This window comes from Tachysurus fulvidraco, chromosome 9 (genome assembly GCF_022655615.1).
Source record: "Tachysurus fulvidraco isolate hzauxx_2018 chromosome 9, HZAU_PFXX_2.0, whole genome shotgun sequence".
NCBI classification, from domain to species: Eukaryota; Metazoa; Chordata; class Actinopteri; order Siluriformes; family Bagridae; genus Tachysurus; species Tachysurus fulvidraco.
In genome coordinates this window covers 5,294,885-5,313,668 of record NC_062526.1, presented here as the reverse complement: position 1 = coordinate 5,313,668, position 18,784 = coordinate 5,294,885, and the positions used below count along the sequence as shown (strand labels likewise).

At 40.2% G+C, this 18,784-nt stretch overlaps 1 protein-coding gene across 1 annotated transcript in view; it reads right to left on the bottom strand.

The window, feature by feature from the left end:
• Positions 1–3,714: 3,714 nt before the first annotated feature.
• whrnb (whirlin b) overlaps positions 3,715–18,784 on the bottom strand; it is an 84,538-nt gene continuing 69,468 nt past the window's right edge. Inside the window, exons 9-12 of the mRNA XM_027162731.2 lie at positions 17,422–18,037; positions 15,651–15,823; positions 14,944–15,060; positions 3,715–5,007 (exon numbers count right to left, since the gene is read on the bottom strand). Coding sequence (XP_027018532.1) covers positions 4,825–5,007; positions 14,944–15,060; positions 15,651–15,823; positions 17,422–18,037 — 1,089 coding nt within the window. The 3' untranslated portion in view covers positions 3,715–4,824. The remainder of the gene's footprint in view (positions 5,008–14,943; positions 15,061–15,650; positions 15,824–17,421; positions 18,038–18,784) is intronic.

Here is an 18,784-nt window from a genome sequence, read left to right as displayed (position 1 = left end):
TATGGGTATGTCTTTAGTTGTTTCTGAGCAGTAAAGTTGCCCATAATGAGAAGAAACTATGAATGAAATGTATTATTTTCAGAAATGAAAAGGAACAAGTACATTTTTGTTTGGGAGGAAAAAAAAGGTCCACAAGATTTCATCTTGGTTATTGAGCAAGATTAGGGTGAAAATAAGATTAGGGAATGCTAAGCATTGAACTTCTGTTAGATTTAGGCTTGATATAGTTTTTTTTTTTTGTTTGTTTGCTTTTTAAGATTAGGCTATTGTTGGTTAAAAGGGAAGGATAAGATTGTGGTTTGGATAGTCTTTAGGAGGTTTGGTTAGACTTTTCCTGTTAAAGCTTAGGACTGGGTGTCTGGAAAGGGGTTGGGCTACAGGTTAGGGCTCTTGGATTAAGGTCGGCCTGAGATTAGGGTTAGGCGTCAATTAAAACACAATTCATTCTCTCTCTCTCTCTCTCTCTCTCTCTCTCTCTCTCTCTCTCTCTCTCTCTCTCTCTCTCTCTCTCTCTCTCTCTCTCTCTCTCTCTCTCTCTCTCTCTCTCTCTCTCGCTTTATTGGCCCTTATTGGCGTGAACCCTCCCTGCCCATACCCCTACCTGCTGCATGGATGTATCATATCTGCCCCTGTGCTCCGAAACCAACCTCCACAACTGGGATATGTGAAGAAAAGAATTCCACTGTGCTTTCATGTATATTTGGAGATAATAAAGGCTTCCCTGCCACAATTCATTCATTCATTAAACTTCATTTCTTGGGGTCTGCTCGGTGGAAATAAGCATTGTGCATTCATTCTTACCAACATGTAGGCACATGGGGGCGCCATAAAACCCATCCTGACCTGAACAGGAACACACTCACATAATCACTCACTGCTCACTCACTTACTGCAGACTAACTCTGACCAAGTGCTTTATCCTTGTCAGGGGACTTGAGACCATCCACATGAGGTGCATGAGGTGCATGCATTTATTATTATTATTAATAGAAATGTATTATTATTAATATCATTATTATTGTGCATCACTAAACCTCGGTTGGTTAGGTCTTAAATCCTTTAATTCATGTTTGCAAAATGTCATAATTCATGAACATTTCAAGCAACAGTAGAATACTGAATCTAACTGCATACTTATTAGTGCTTGCCAGATCTGAAACTAAAGCTTAATATTCTGAAAGCCAAACCAGTTCGAATATCACCTACATCCAACAAAACAGCTCTGTGCGCTGAATTAACTATTTTACTCACCTTCTTTTTAGTTTCAGTCAAACATCGGGAAAAAACCCCAAAAAAAACATGAGATTGTTTAGTTAACAGATCGCACAATGCATGATGAAACAGTTCTACCCTATTAGATAATGTTTTAATTACAGCCATGAACCAGGATCATGTTCTGATCAAGCTATCGAATAATGATATCATAACATGATATCGACCCTGTAAATATAAAAGACAATTAAGGTCATTATATCCGAGTGAGAGAGAGAGAGAGAGAGAGAGAGAGAGAGAGAGAGAGAGAGAGAGAGAGAGAGAGAGAGAGAGAGAGAGAAATAGTGTGTGAGAGAGAGCGGAGAGAGAGGGGGGAGAGAAAGAAATAGTGAGTGTGTGTGTGAGAGAGAGAGGCAGAGTGAGAGAGAGAAAGAGAGAGAGAAAATGAGAGAGAGATAGTAAGTGAGTAAGAGAGAGAGAGAGAGAGATAGTGAGAGACAGTGAGTGTGTGTGTGTGTGTGTGAGAGAGAGAGAGAGAGAGAGAGAGAGCGAGATACGGAGAAATTAGAGTACTGCGAGCGCGCCCCGATGATCGCTGAGCGCCGAGCTCCGCGAGGATTCGAGCACGCGCGCGCTTCATTCGCGCCTGCGCGCCCCTTCGCTTCCCTGCGCGCGCGCCCTTCGCGCCCTCTCTCCCGCCTCCGGGCGCGCGCGCATTTCGCCCTTCGCCTCCGCGTCCCTCGCCCCTCTCGCTCTCTCTCTCGCGCGCCTCTCTATCTCTCTCGCCCCTTTGTTTATGCTCTGCATGTTTATATAGGGCTATTTAGGGGATATGACATGCACAGATATAAACAAAATTATATCATTATTCTAAGAGAATTATATATCTGATGTCAAAAATATTTATATAAACATTTATATTCTAAACGTCCTCCTAAATAATCATCTCATCAGAAACCGTTCTAAAAATAGATCTGTCATCATTTTCAGCAGCATGGCAAAGCGTTTGAGGCTAATGAATTATTGTTAGTGATAAACAGGAGCACAGACTACATAGGAGAAGAGGTGGAGAGGTGAAGAGAGGGAGGAATCAAATAAAAGCTTTTCTCTTAACACTTTTCGTTCATTTACTGCTGAATGAACAGCCCACATTTTTGTCTGATTACTGTGTTATACCAACATATTCAAAATATTATTTGTAAATTAAAATAGAATTATTCATGCTAACAGACTAATAGAGTACCACCAGGGCTCTTTACTGTTCTGCTGTACATTTACATTTCCAGCATTTGGCAGATACCATTATCCATTCATTATCTTTTTTTTTTTTTTTATCTGACAGTGGTAGCTTGATGGACCTGGGATCAAACTCACATTTGGTAGCCCAACACCTTAACCACTAGGCTACCACACACCCTGTCCACTTGTGTCCTTATTGAATGGCTATAAAAGTCCCACCTCATCTCGTTCACCCACTTTCCCATTCTCACCAATCTATACACACAACCTCTCCCAGATTATCACCTCCTAGATAATCTCCCAGTTTATCACCTCCTAGATAATCTCCCAGTTTATCACCTCCTAGATAATCTCCCAGTTTATCACCTTCTAGATAATCTCCCAGATTATCACCTCCTAGAAAATCTTTCAGATTACCACCTCCTACATAATCTCCCAGATTACCACCTCCTACATAATCTCCCAGATTATCACCTCCTAGATAATCTCTCAGATTGCCACCAAACAGATAATCTCCCAGATTATCACCTCCCAGATAATCTCCCAGATTGTCACCTCCAAGATATGTTATGCACTAAGAATGTAAAATCACTCAAGAGAGATTAGAGACTCAATAGAGACTTTACTCTATTGAGGATAAGAATCATTCAAACTCACCACTATGCGCTCTGATGGAGTAATATTAACCCTTGTATGGTGTTCGGGTCGGTGTTACCCATATTCATAAACATCAATAGTTTTGAAAAACTTTGCTTCCTTGTAAATTTGTTGATTTTCTTCCCACTCATAACTTGATTAAATTTGATTTTTTTTTATTTCATATTATTAAAAAACAACAACAAAAAAAAAACGAGTAGCACTTTAATTAAAAATGTAATATAATAAAGGTAAAGGCCAAATATTAACCATATATGCTGTTTATATTGCTTGTAATTGGGATGAAGTAAACATCTGTAGTGTATTTTCACATAGAATTTTTGATTGCGTTGAATTAAAAACCCCAAAATGCAGCGGGTCCACCAGACCCACGAACACTGGATGAGTAACAAACTTGGGGGCAAGTTGTGACCTAATGGTTAGAGAGTCTGACTAGTAATCCTAAGGTTTTGGGTTTGAGTCTTGGGCCGCCAACGACTGAAGTGCCCTTGAGCAAGGCACCGAACCCCCCAACTGCTCCCTGGGTGCCACAGCATAAATGGCTGCCCAACGCTCCGGGTGTGTGTTCACAGTGTGTGTGTGTGTGTGTGTGTGTGTGTTCACTGCTGTGTGTGTGCACTTTGGATGGGTCAAATGCAGAGAACAAATTCTGAGTATGGGTCACCGTACTTAGCCGTATGTCACATCACTTACTTACTCACTTACATACGAACAACATACAAGGGTTAAACTGTGAAGAATGTTGTTGGGGAAATTTGATACTATATTTGGTAGTTTTCAAAGATTTTCAAAGCTGCATCAGAAAAACACATTTTTGCCGAGTTTTTCTATGCAATAGATCTGGATAGTTTCTTCATTTCAGATCATTATCTGCCTAGAAACAAGTTCAGCTCCCAGGTTCAACATAGCCGCACAGGCAGGAATCCATAAAACCTGCATCTCCTCATACAGTATATAATTGTACCCCATGGTCCAGGTTGGTTGAAAGGTAAAGGTCTGACAACACTTATATTACAATTGAAGTAGACAAAATGCTCATTTAAGTATCTAGAACATGACAAATGATTAGGTCATGATGTGCGATTTGTGCATCAGATTAGTTTCTGGAGCTGCATGAGAAAGGATTTTCAATCTTCTTCAGCTTTTCTTATGCCTAGCACTGCTTTGCCAAACAGACAGCAGCATCCAAAGTGCTATAAACTCCCCATCATTATTTAAAATATGGGACAGAGAGTGAAATGAGGGCAAGCCACCAGCCACCTATATTGCTCATGCTCAGACAAAGTGGATTTTAAGCACTATCCATTAGCTCTCTCCATCTATCTCTGGCCTGCACTGGGATGTCCTTGAGCATGGGGCAGAGACAAGTCATTTCAAGCTTTCATTTTCCTGCTGCTTGACAAGATGGATTTTAATAATCAACCTAAAACCTCAGCCCTTGTCTCATTATCATATCCTACCTCATAAACATGCACAGATCCCAGATGCCTGGTGGGACACAAATACAGAATGAAAGCAAAGCAGGACCTCATTTCTGTGACCCTGTAAAGTCTGGATAATAAGCAGGCAATATGATCGGGGAAGATGAAGGACATTTCTCACTTATGGGACTCCAGCTTGGCCAAATCCTTCTGTCTATGTGCTTACAGTCCACCTGTGTCCAAGTTCATTAAGGTGCAATGTCTGCTTCTCTTTATGCGATGTTTCTGTCACCTTTTATAGAGCAACATTAAAGTCGGCAATCAGGAAGTCAATGTAGTCCTTTTCTTTGGTCTTAAAAGCCTCGGCAATGACACGTGCGGCATCTCGATGCTCCATGCCTTTGAGAGACATGCCGTTGACCTCCAGGATCACCTGACCTACCCGCAACTGCCCACATAGATGAGCCGAGCCTCCTTTCTGAGAGAGAGAGAGAGAGAGAGAGAGAGAGAGAGAGAGAGGGAACTGAAATAACAGATGCTACTTTAAATCTTTAAAACTTTAAATATTTAATGAATAATTTCTATTTATTTGTTTGACTTACAATGTTCCAATTTTTTTTTATTTTAAAATGAACATTTTCCAGTATTAATGCTACTACTACAAATAATAATAATAATAATAATAATTATTATTATTATTATTATTATTATTTTTATTTTTATTTTTTCATCTCATGTATTTAGAATTATTTTTTAGTTTATTTCTATTATTTTACAGTACTCTAGTTTTATTTTACATTTTATATATATTTTTATTTTTACACACATATTTACTGTACATACGCAAACAGGCAGACAGACAGACAGACAGACAGACAGACAGACAGACAGGCAGGCAGACAGACAGATAAGTAGTTGGACACAGGCTATTGTGGAAAAAAAACAATTAGTGTTTTTCTGTTTTTCCCATTTCTGCTCTCTGAGCTTGTTCATAAGCATCGAATATTTGTAGCCGTTTTTATCAACCGCTAAAAATCCTGTATAAGGGTATCCCAACAAAGGGAAACACAAATGTCTTACAATGAAAGTATCTGATAATATCTGATAATGCAGTCTGCAAGTGTACTGATAAAAAAGGTTAAACATAAATCAGACTTCTGAACTTCACTGTAAAGTCATCATCAATCGGTCGAAATGGGAAGCTGCATTTTGTCCATCACATGTCTGGTGTTGCACCTGATGTCCACCTGACAATCTTACAGGTGGTGAGCTCAAAGGAAAGCCCAGTAACCTGGTCACAAAGGGGCTTGTATATGGACACCACTCCAAGGCCTGTGGAGTAACCCAGAGTATCACCTTCTATTGGGTTTTTTTTAGGATCACGCTATATTTTTATATCCATTTACCAAGCATTAAGCTCCCAGTGATGTAGCCCTGAAGTTCAGCAAAGTACACAATTTCCTTGACCACGACAAGGTCTTGATTTACAATTAGGATAAGAAAATTGGAAAGATTTAGATCTACAACAATCATTCAAGCAAACATAAACCCTTTAACCCGAACAGGCTGCGCTCTGCAGAAACCAGATCAGCAATAATCAGGTCATACAGAAAAGGAGCATTTTAAATTGAAACGATGTCATCATTAATATGATATTGACATTAATCGTACAGAGATGCCATTTATGTGGCCCACTACCCTATCTACAAAAATATCTTCATGAGCACTGATACAATCCCCTGCATTAACATTTATAATGACTTATTCTAATAGACATGATCGGCCATAAGATTTTAACATGAAGTCTTAGCTGAAGATGATTTAGCAAACAAATGAAGTGACAGACTTTCGATGAGATAAGGCATCTCTGTGGCCTTTCTCAACACTTTCAGTGTTTTAACAATCTACCAAGGTACAAGGAATAAAATAAAACATTTAGAAATGGCCAACTGCTGATTTTTCTAATTGACCTCTCACGGGAGGCTGTGTTACATCATCACCATTACGAATACTCTGAAATACAAGAAGTGTACTGCGCTGAGCTCTAACGTCAGCTCTCATCATTTTCTAACAGACGATGGCCCTGAAAATGTAATAACACTAACTTATGAGAAGAAACATTCGTCACTTGGCACTTTAAAGTTTTTTCGTCGGCTGATGCTTTTCAGAATAAACAGATTTAGACTGTTGCTCTGCTGATTTCTCAAATCTGATTGGTCAGAAAGTTATTTCAATGTTAATGTCCTTACTCTAATATGGTGATTATGGTTTCTATACTAACAGCTTTCACTAGGATTTGAAAATGTTCTTTTTTAAAAGAAAGAAAGACGTCTAATCAGCCAAATAATTGCACACTTTTTTACTTTTTTGCTCTTTGCACACACTGTCTAACATTTCAGTCATTTTGCTCATACTGTACTATATATCAGTGGTTGCTGTTTTTGCACAATCTTATACACTATCTCAGGGACCTGCTGCTAAGAAACTGTGTTCATTCTAGTATTACTGCACACAATATTGTCTGAACTTACAGTATTTCCATATAATATTGACGCTGGTCGGTCGGCGCTGTTTTTTGTTTACTGTCTTTTGTGTACTGTCTTTTTTGTATGTTGTGTATTGTCTTGTAACCTTTTGTCTACACTGTCTTTTGTCCTGCACTGTCTTGTCTGTCTTGTCCTGCACTGTCCTGCCTGTCTTGTTTGTCTTGTCCTGCACTGTCTTGTCTGTGTTGTCCTGCACTGTTTGCACCAGATTGCACAGTTGCACATTATGTGGCTAAGACTACTTACTAAGTCCTTAGTCCTGTCTTTGTGTTATGTAGCACCGTGATCCTGGAGAAACGTTGTCTCATTTCACTATGAACCGCAACAGCTATATATGGTTGAAATGACAATAAAAGCTTCTTGACGACTTGACTTGAAATAAGATTTTCTCAAAGGAGACATTTAGCATTTATGGAAAGAGTGTCTAGTGTCAGCGGGTTAATAATATTTTCCTTTACATGAAAGTCTTTAGGACTGAGGACAGGAAAACACCGCTGTACTGTAACATGTTATAAAAGGAACAAAAACTATGCAGTTATTTGGAAATAATACAGGAACAATAACTTTACAATGGGTCACATTGCACCTCCCGGTCACATTATATTCCTATATCACTACCACTTGTGTGTTTTATTCCTTAATGTTCATGTGGCTTAATTTAAACTCAGAAGACTTAGAAGAGTTGCTTAGTTTACTTGCCAACAAACTCACTGCACCTCAAATGTAATTCCATAATATCATGAACAATTCTTTTGACAGAAAATACCTGATAAATAGAAGAAACTGATTCCAATTTCTTACTTGATACAGACAGAAAAAGTGTAATTATTTTCACCATAAAGACAAGGACAAACTTTACAGCGCTGTCCTCCACTACTCAACCAAGTGTGACCTTATTACTGAACACGCTGTAAGCAGTCAGTAGGGTCGGACAGATATCACCATTTCATAGCTGAACGAGTAATTGAATCCACTAGGCCTATGGCAGACCAAGTGTGTGCCTCATCCGAAAATGTTAGGATGCTGCACCATGAACCAGGGGGCACAATATGGGATAGCTCTGTAATGCACAGCAGAATGGAAGTGCAGAAAAACAACATGTTGTTTATTTTAGAGTAATTCGAAAATCAGTGATAATACTACCTGTGAATATGGATTGAAAGTCGTTGTGGGTTCGAGTCTCGGGCCGGCCACGACTGAGGTGTCTTTGAGCAAGGCACCGAACCCCCCCAACTGCTCCCCGGGCGCCGCAACATAAATGGCTGCCCACTGCTCTGGGTGTGTGTGTGTTCACTGCTGTGTGTGTGCACTTTGAGAACAAATTCTGAGTATGGGTCATCGTACTTAGCTGTATGTCACATCACTTTCACTTTCGGAAACCAGGAAGTCATACAAGAATCAAAGGTCAGAAATGCACCATACAATCGACAAGACTTCGCAACAAGACAAAGATACAATTGGGCAAAATCACAAGTGACACGAAAGTCAGGGGCAAAGACAAGACTCAAAGAAAAACAAAGACATGTCAATGGAAACAAGGAAGCTTGTAGCAGGAAATCAAAACAAAGTATTAGAGGAGAGAGTCTGATTTTCAAGAGATCACAAGTCCAAATCCGAAGAGGCCACATGGGTCTGAAGAGCCAAAGGGGCTGAACCAGTCATGTTCTCTGGGTGGGACAGATTCACCATTTCTTCCTCAGTCATTCAGAGTCACACTAGCTACAGTAATTATTAGGCATGTACAGGATGTGTTTGAGAAAGTGGGCAGATTGAGCTTTCCTCCAAGTAGGTTACACTGTTCTGTGATGAAGCAGTTCACAAAAATATGCTTGGTTTGCTTCATGTGTCTCAGAAGAAGCATGTGCTGGCCCCATGTAGCTGACTGGAGAGAGCTGACTTGTGGCTGGGAATGGCTAGGTGACCAAAACAATTGGTGACCAAAAAAAAAAAAAAAAAAAAAAATACAAACAAACATGTGAAGTGATGAGCACCAACAAGAGGACTTCATGACACACCTATTCACACGTAGGAGCAAATTACTTACACTATATGACTGAAAACATGTGAATGCCTGACCATCAGTCCCATATACAGTATGATCCTGTTGTGACATAATTGATTGATGAACATAATTGCATAGGACGTATCTGTATGCTGTATTTATTAAGATTTCTCTTAATGCTCCTTTAAGACAAATTAAGGTCCATGGTTTGGATTCAACAAACTTGTATGCCTTGCACAGAGCCCTGACTTTGACTTTTGACCAAACCCCACTAAACACTTGTAGGTTGAATAGAAATGTCGGCTGCCTGTCACTCCTCCTCACTCTTACACCATCAGTGTCTGAGCTCACTTATTCTCTAGTAGTGAGTTAATGAACACAAATCCCCACTGCCTTGCTCTAAAATGCAGTAGAAAGCCTTCCCAGACTATAGTAGAGGTTATTAGAACAGTAAAGGGAGGTTCAATCTGGAAGGGGATTGATTGGGATTTTCAGTCCACCTTCAAGTCTTGTTCAGGCACCGTCCTTGAGGAGGTGTTACTGACTGGATCCCACCACATTCCCACTTATCTGTGATGTGTTGGACCTGGTGAAATCACTTTGCTCTGCAGTGACCTTGACAAGTTTTTGTAGCACCTATTGTTCTTGAGGAAGATTCAAATTGGGCAGTTCATGACTTTAGGTTATTCCACCTGTTCTTGGTTATTCCAATGCTGTTAACTAGCAAACAGTCTCTCGTACATTCTTCAGTCATTTACTCATAGAGAGTGAGTTACTCCTGTATACAGTATATCGCTGTGTCCTGGCCATTTTTCATGATGTTTTTTCTTTTCTAAGCATTTATTAGTTGCAAACTGCCATCTCAGTAAAGGGTAGAGAAACTTTTGCATGTGTAAGCAACCGCTGGAGTTTTGTAGGTCAGAGCACACCTGATATTATGCACATTGTGTTGTGCAGCTGGACAACTAATTTATCTGAGCAGATCTGACCCAGGGGGGCACAGTGGCTTAATGGTTAGCATGTTTGCCTCACACCTCTAGGGTTGGGGGTTCGATTCCCGCCTCCGACTTGTGTGTGTGGAGTTTGCATGTTCTCCCCGTGCCTCGGGGTTTTCCTCCGGGTACTCTGGTTTCCTCCCCGGTCCAAAGACATGCATGGTAGTTTGATTGGCATCTCTGGAAAATTGTCCGTAGTGTGTGAGTGAATGAGAGTGTGTGTGTGCCCTGCGATGGGTTGGCACTCCGTCCAGGGTGTATCCTGCCTCGATGCCCGATGACGCCTGAGATAGGCACAGGCTCCCTGTGACCCAAGGTAGTTCGGATAAGCAGTAGAAAATGAATGAATGAAGATCTGACCCACATTGAAAAGCAGTTTTTACCCCATGTGGTGTAACCCAAGCTCATGATCAAACTGAGGACGCTGTGAAGAGGCAACGCAATCTACTTCAGCTAATATTTGCAATTAATAAATAAATTCATGAAGTATATCACAGATAGCAAGTGTTGCACTGCTATCACATCTCCCCAATCATCCAGAGCTTTTCAGCAATCCGTTAAGCTTCATGGCCCAGACATTTCACTTACGTTTGAGACAAATTTCCCACAATGTCGTCATTTTCGATTTTGAAATGCGACATAAGTGGGTGAATAAGTGCCTTTAACAAGCAGCGCTACATTTCTGTGTTGTGTTCTAATCAGGAAAATGGCACCATGAGAGCTTGTCGATTGGCTTTAGCACTACACTCGGCACTGATGAAACTCACGGCAATCAAAGAGCAGATTAATTGTAATGCTAATCTTTTTATTTTATTTATTTTTTTATTTTCGGCACATTAAACTTGAAGCTTTGTCATTTCTATAAAGGGTTTCTTTCATCTATAATTTTTTCTTCTTCTTCAAGTTTAATAATAATAATAATAATAATAATAATAATAATAATAATAATAATAATAAATCCATTTTAAAATGGTTTAAAACTTTCAGAATATTAATTAGTAATATTTCTGATAAAAGTACACTGGATAATTCACAAAAAAAAGTTCAGTGCTTGATTATTTGTTCGTTTTATTATTATTAAATATTATTTTTACAGTTGGAAAAAAATGTAAATTTTGATTATTCCTTTGTTTTATGGAATTTAAAGAACTCTCACCACCTCTCTCTCTATTTATCAAAAATAAAACTTGATTAATTTCAAACCGTCGGCAAATGACTTACCTTTTTTTTTACAGCAATTGCTTTTAGCCCAGTAAGATCCATGATCCACAGTCTCTCTCGCTCTCGCTCGCTCTCTCTCGCTCGCTCTCTCTCGCTCGCTCTCTCTTGCACTCGCTTTCTCTCTCTCTCTCTCTCTTTCTCTCTCTCTCTCATACACAGTTCATCAGCCCCTGACTTCAGAATATTTCATATTTTATCACCAGGGACACAAGAACAACTAGTATAAATATGACAACAAAGTCCCTCTAGCTACCGCCCGTCTTTCAAAGATGATTTTTTATTTTTTTTTTCTTACCAAAAGTCTTAAGGTGGCTTCATTTTTTCTTAATATTTCCTACATTAAAAAATAACTTGAATTAATTCATTCATTTATATTTGGGTGGGGGGGGGGGCATGGTGGCTTAGTGGTTAGCACATTTGCCTCACACCTCCAGGGTTGGGGGTTCGATTCCCACCTCCGCCTTGTGTGTGTGGAGTTTGCATGTTCTCCCCGTGCCTCGGGGGTTTCCTCCGGGTACTCCGGTTTCCTCCCCTGGTCCAAAGACATGCATGGTAGGTTGATTGTCATCTCTGGAAAATTGTCCATAGTGTGTGAGTGTGTGAGTGAATGAGAGTGTGTGTGTGCCCTGCGATGGGTTGGCACTCCGTCCAGGGTGTATCCTGCCTCGATGCCCGATGACGCCTGAGATAGGCACAGGCTCCCCGTGACCCGAGAAGTTTGGATAAGTGATAGAAAATGAGTGAATGAATGAATTAATTAATTTGTAGAACTAAGTGCAAGAGCAGCTCCAATAGTCATAAGAAGAATACACAGTATGCTATGAAGAAGTGGGATGTGGTAGCTAAAGGGTTAAAGTAATTTATTACTTTATTGGGCCCCTGAGCAAGGCCCGTAACCTTCAATTGCTCATGTATAAAATGAGATAAAAATGTAAGTGGCTCTGGATAAGGGCATGAATTGAGGCTGGGTCTGATTACTGTCTAGCCCACATTGTAGTTGATCAGTGACAGATTACACAGAATGAAACACCCCCAATATACCAATCTGGGCTGATATTTCTCAGCTTGATTCACTGACACATTCGTAACATGTCATCAAGGCACATGTACAATCCAGTCGTGGGGTTGCTAAACATGAAGGAGGTTGCCTTCTCTTCTTTTTTTACTCTTCCTTTTCTAAATGCCTTCAGAAGAGAAACTATAAGTTTATGAACGTATAAGAAACTACAAGGCTAACTACTAACATCGTCTAATCGGAATACACATTATACAAAAATAACATATAACAGAACTGTAACTGTAAAAGGGTTACAGCTTTTCTGATGCCATACTGTATTTGATATCAGCAGAAAAAATGTCATGAACTCAAAAAGCATTTAAAGCATTATGGAATTAAACGATTAGCGGCCAACAGCTTATCTGTTTGAGTGCTTGTGGAATAGTTTGCCTTCTTATACCATCTTGGCCTCTTATGATATGATATAACGCATTGCTCAAGCTTAATAATTAATTGCCCTAATAGCCCTAAAAATAGATATTAGATTTTAGACTCCCATCTATCTAATACAAAACAATGCAAATGATCATCACAGTATCCCCAACAGTGTAAAAAAGGATTTAAAAGAGATTGCAGGCAGAAGACTATTACTTCAGAGGTCAAAGAAGTAAAGTTAATACTAAAGCAGTTAAGAGCCTGTAGCACAAATGATCTGCAGGCTATTAATCGCATGACTAATTGGCTAACAGGCAGTTATACGAGCAATGCTGTTCCACTGACCCGCAGCTTAAGTGTCCACCAGAAAATTGCTTTTTAAGAGGAACTTAATGTCTAATAGCGCCGTTCCGGCTGAGCTCGGTCGTCTGATGGTTGGTTAAACGAGACGCTTTTGACTCATTTCTGCTGTCTTAGAATTTAGAGGTTAAAAACCATCTTAACTTTCGCTTATCGCGTAGTGTTCAGGGTTAAAAAAAAAGTAAAAAACATTAAATGAAAATAAATTGAAATACACTAAGAATAGTTTATAGTTAGTAGTTAATGTAAGAGAATTAACAGCGGATCCCCCCTCTGCCCGTCAGAGGGAGCCATGACTGGAATTCATTTAAGCCAGGAAACGTGTTCAAGACGCAAAGTATAGTTAGTTCATACTGCTATACCAAACCTTTGTTTATGCTACTGATATTTTTTGTATACTGACCCTTCGACAATTGCTAGATTTTCTAGTTTGCTTTTCGGAATCTTCCGGTTTTAAACTGTGCCAGTTTCATCGACTCTACCTTGCTTTCTGTTTGGGACTTTGGGACTCTTCCTTGCTTTCTGTTTGCTGTGTTCTCAATAAATCTGCAAATAGATTCTACTGGTTAGCTTCCCACATCGTTACAGTTAAAAATAGTTTAAGAGTTTCCCTTGGATATGGCAATATTCAATTTGTACAGATTTAAGGCGTTTAACAGACACCCTAATCCAGATCAACTTACATTTTATACTGTATAAGTGAGCAATCAAGGGGTAAGGGCCTTGCACAGGGGTCCAGCTGTGGCAGCTTGGTTGACCTGGGATCCTAACTGGTAGCCCAACACCTTAACCACTAGGCACATCCAATTATTAGAATAGCAAATTTAACACTGGATATGTTAATGTTTTTTCTTTTCTAAGCATTTATTAGTTGCAAACTGCCATCTCAGTAAAGGGTAGAGAAACTTTTGCATGTGTAAGCAACCGCTGGAGTTTTGTAGGCCAGAGCACACTTGATATTATGCACATTGTGTTGTGCAGCTGGACAACTAATTCATCTGAGCAGATCTGACCCAGGGGGGCACAGTGGCTTAGTGGTTAGCATGTTTGCCTCACACCTCTAGGATTGTGGGTTCGATTCCCGCCTCCGCCTTGTGTGTGTGGAGTTTGCATGTTCTCCCCGTGCCTCGGGGGTTTCCTCCGGGTACTCCGGTTTCCTCCCCCGGTCCAAAGACATGCATGGTAGGTTGATTGGCATCTCTGGAAAATTGTCCGTAGTGTGTGAGTGAATGAGAGTGTGTGTGTGTGCGCCCTGCGATGGGTTGGCACTCCGTCCAGGGTGTATCCTGCCTCGATGCCCGATGACGCCTGAGATAGGCACAGGCTCCCCGTGACCCAAGGTAGTTCGGATAAGCGGTAAAAAATGAATGAATGAATGAATTACAAAGTGTAAAATTAAATTTAGGATTATTACTAATAAGCAAGCAAAAGGCAACAGTGGTTGAGATGTTATGTGTAAGAAACCATAAGAATATGATAGCCTATTAGTGCGTTGGTCTACCAATCTGACCGTTACGAGTTCAAATCCCAGGTTTTCCTAGCTACCACTGCTGGCCACTGGAACAAAGTCTTTACTCCTCAATTGCTCAGATGTATAAAATGAGATAAAAATGTTAGCTTATCTGCATAATGGTGTTTGCCAAATGCTGTAAACATACACATTGAGAAAGCCAAGACTCAAAGGGAACATATCCTCATCTGGGTGATACCACAGAGTGTGATTATAAATAATTTCCTTTCTATAGGTGTAAATACAATGCATTTATTCTGGATAGCACTCACAGTTTTTGCACATAAACAAAGCCTATTTCTACATGTAGGTTTGTTCAGCCATGTCAGTGGTGCTGCTGATACACACCTGTATAGTCGTGATGCGAGGAAGAGGCTGTCTAGTGTTGGCGCCACCTTCCACAGCGATGCCGAGTGTATTAGCGCTCTTGGACACACGTACCAACGTAGGCCGTGACTGCACAGACTGTAACACGTGGACAGGACGAGACAGAGGGAAAGCACGTTAATACAGAATAAAGCTTACAGTTCCCCCGATCACCGATCCCTCACCTAGTAACCAAGTAGCTGCTAATCTGGACACTTTTTTCTACATTCAGTCCAAGTTTAATTGATCACTAACAATAGATAATGTCCCAATCTCTGAGATAACATAAGAAAGAAATCTTGAGAGGAATCAGACAAAAGGATACTCATGCTTCTCTGGCTGACCACAAATTAAGGAGTTATAATATTTAAAATATCTAAATCTAAATTTAGTATATAAACATACATTTATGTACATCTAATACACTGGATGATTTACTATTATTTCACTTGTTCATCACTTTCGCATGTTCATCACTGTGTCTGAGCAGAAGTGAACAACTACAGTAGAAGAATTTCATCGTATATAGATGCTTAAAGCACTTGAAGACTTAAATAAATGAATAATTACTGTTCTCCTATACTATATTAGTATATATTATACGTTAGCATTATTATGGATCGTAGTAGTGATGATGCTGATGTTTTTAAAATCAACGCTATCGTACAGTATACAGTAATTATCCTCACCTGGTGACAGGGTGCTCTCTCTGCCCTCTGGGCCTCTCCTGATGCATTCTGGAATACGACTTTACTAGGACGAGGACTGCTGTCCTTGCACATTCCCCCTGCCTCTGCTATGTCCACACCACTGTCCTCGCTCAGTGTCTGTCCACTGTCTGAGAGCTGCGATAGAGTAGCCCCTGACAATACACACACACACACACACACACACACACACACACACACACACACAGATAACACAATAGCTGTACCTATAATGATAGCTTACAAAACTGTGTGAAACACCTACAGCTTCAGAGAAATAAGTGCAGGCAAACATTATACTCACGTCAAAGGATACATTCACATATCCATAAACACACAAGAATTATCGCACAAATGTAAATACATACTTTTTTTGTGTGTAAAATATGAATAAAAGATCACTTTGGTAATTAAAATGAAGTTTTAATTACTAAAGGAAAACTGGAACTGGTAGCTCAGTGGTTAAGGTGTTAAGGTGCTACTAATTTGAAGGTTGTGAGCTTGAATACCAGGACCAACCCTGGTACTCAACCCTCCATCGCTCAGCTGTATAAATGGGATAAATGTAATTTGCTCGGGATTAAGCCGCCTTTCCACTGCACACGACATACGGAAACGACTGTCGTATTTCACCCCCTAGTGACAGTCGCATGGAATATGATCGTGTAGACGTCAACATGGGAGAGAAGATAATTCTCGTGGTCTCGGAAAACCCAATACTGTATGATTCAATTCTAGAATCATACAGAGATGTTAACAGAAAAAATGAAGCATGGAAGCGAGTTGCAGAGATTGTCGGTCTTTCAGGTGTGTTGTATTTGCAAAATGTGCTAAATGTTTGCAAACTTAATTAGCATCTAGCCTAGTGTTTCCATGCAGTTGCATTATTCCTGCATTTTACAGTATATGAATTACAGTATTAAGAGGTTTAAGTAAAATAAAAATGTACATTTTAAAAACAATGAACGTTTTAACTCTTGCACTAAACGGTGATAGTCACCGAGACTTTTTCTCCGAGTCAGGTAGTGCTATATCCACACTGATTTGCAATGATTTCTTTTGCGTCTCCAGTAAAGGAGAGCAAAAGCAAGAGCCTGTATTCTCAATCCATTTATCATGGTGAATGAAGGGATTAATTATTGAAGGAGTAAATACAAACAATCAATGCAACAATAAATCCAGAAAGACCGCGAATAATTTTTGAGGAAACATGGACACAACATTAAAAATAATACGATATAAATATTAATAATTTATTACTTTTTTTTATCAATAACAATGTATTTAAAACAAAAAGATCGTTTTTGATGAAGTTTAAAAATGACTAAAGTTAATATTAATACTTTTCAATAATTCTTATCACCTCGCGCATAACGAACCTGATTGGACAACATTGGAATACATCACATCCGGTCTGCATATCGGATGCGGTGTAGTCGCACAAGTTACAATTTTTTAACGGATCCAACGCTCAAAACGGATCCGAAAATTACGGATCCGCAGATGGTCGGCACCTGACGCAGCGTCTTTGCGACTCTCCATAGGAAATGAATGACTTCCGGTTTGTCGGCCCTCGTTTGTCGTGTGCAGTGTGAAGGCCGCTTTAAGGGTGTTTGCCAATTGCCATGAATATACATGTAAATATGTAATAATAGGGAGGCCATCATCACCAGAGAATAACCTAGTTATAATTTAAAATCTGTAAACATGGGAAAAACATACTGTGAATAGGTTTGTGTAATGCTGCTCTGACCTCGTGGTTGGATCCGCATCTTCTCATCCACAGTCTCCTGCTCGGGGTTGATTCTAAGGTGATGACTCATGCTGGGGCTCATATCGGGTGCCGAAATGGTGACCTCTGGTTTTTCTGGGCTGCATGGTGGCGGTGCAGGTATACGCAGAGAGGGCGAGAGGGACGGAGAGGAGCGAGCGGAGCCGCTGGGGGTGGGGGTGGCAGCTCGCGAGCGGCCTGCAGATTCTGGATGGGGAGGCAACACGGCTACCTGCTTGCTCATAAGAAACTGGATGAGGTCTTTGCCTATAGGTGCAGCTGAGGATCCAGAACGGTGCAGAGAACATGGAGAGCAGCGATGGGAGCAGGGAGATGGAGAGCGATGGGAGACACAGGGGGAGGAGCTGTGGTGGACAGTGCATGGGGAAGTGTGAGCTGAGCAGGATGGGTGGATGTGTAGTTCGGTGTGGTTAAGAGAATGAGTTTCCTGGTGCATCCTGCAGGGGGGTGTAAAGAGCAGGTTGGTTTGGCACAGTTTAGACGTGGGACGTTTGAGTTGGATCTTCGGACTTCCGTGTCCAGGTGGAGGTGGCGGTCTGAAATTAGGCGGAGACTCGATGCGAGGTTGCACTTCATCCTGAAGTGGTAGCAAAGAAAATAAATATAAGAAATAAGAAAATATGCAATATTCATATTCTTAAGAGCTTAAAAATTGCAGACACCATCAGAGACACACAGAGACAAGCTCAGTTCCATGTTAGTTTGGATTTCTGCCTACCGACTTAACGAACTGTTGCCATGGTTACACCGTCCTTCACATGTCATCTGCTCTGGGGTTAAATTCAGGATCAAAAGTTGCTTGGCTTTCCTTGATTACTTTTTATATCAGAGATACTATCCTATACATTCGCCACCTTCTGTGGTGTGATATTGCAAATTCCACTCACAGATGTTGCTCTCGCTATTTCTCGATCATAAGGTTTCTTTTTCAAGGATTGAAACATATTCCTGGTGATGCTGAGAATCTCAGTACACATGCACCTAGTCACCTACGCTGGTCATAAAAAAGGCACAGGTCCAGAAAAGCTTGTAACCTAGAATATATTTACTGTATAGGCAAATGATCAGTAATAAAGTTATGGCTGTTTGTCAAGGCTAGGATCTGATTCTCAGCAGTGATTTGTTTTATAAATGACTCTTGCATTCCAGCCTAGAGTGCTAAAGGTATTTTACTTGACTGGTATTACAGGTATTATGACATGTTACCACTTAAAGTATATGTATGCAACACGTAGGAACGTTCTAATTACCCAGTGGTGAATAAAACAGGTAGATTTTTCACTCCAAACCAGTGAATGTAAAACGTTTTACAAAGGATTTGTCT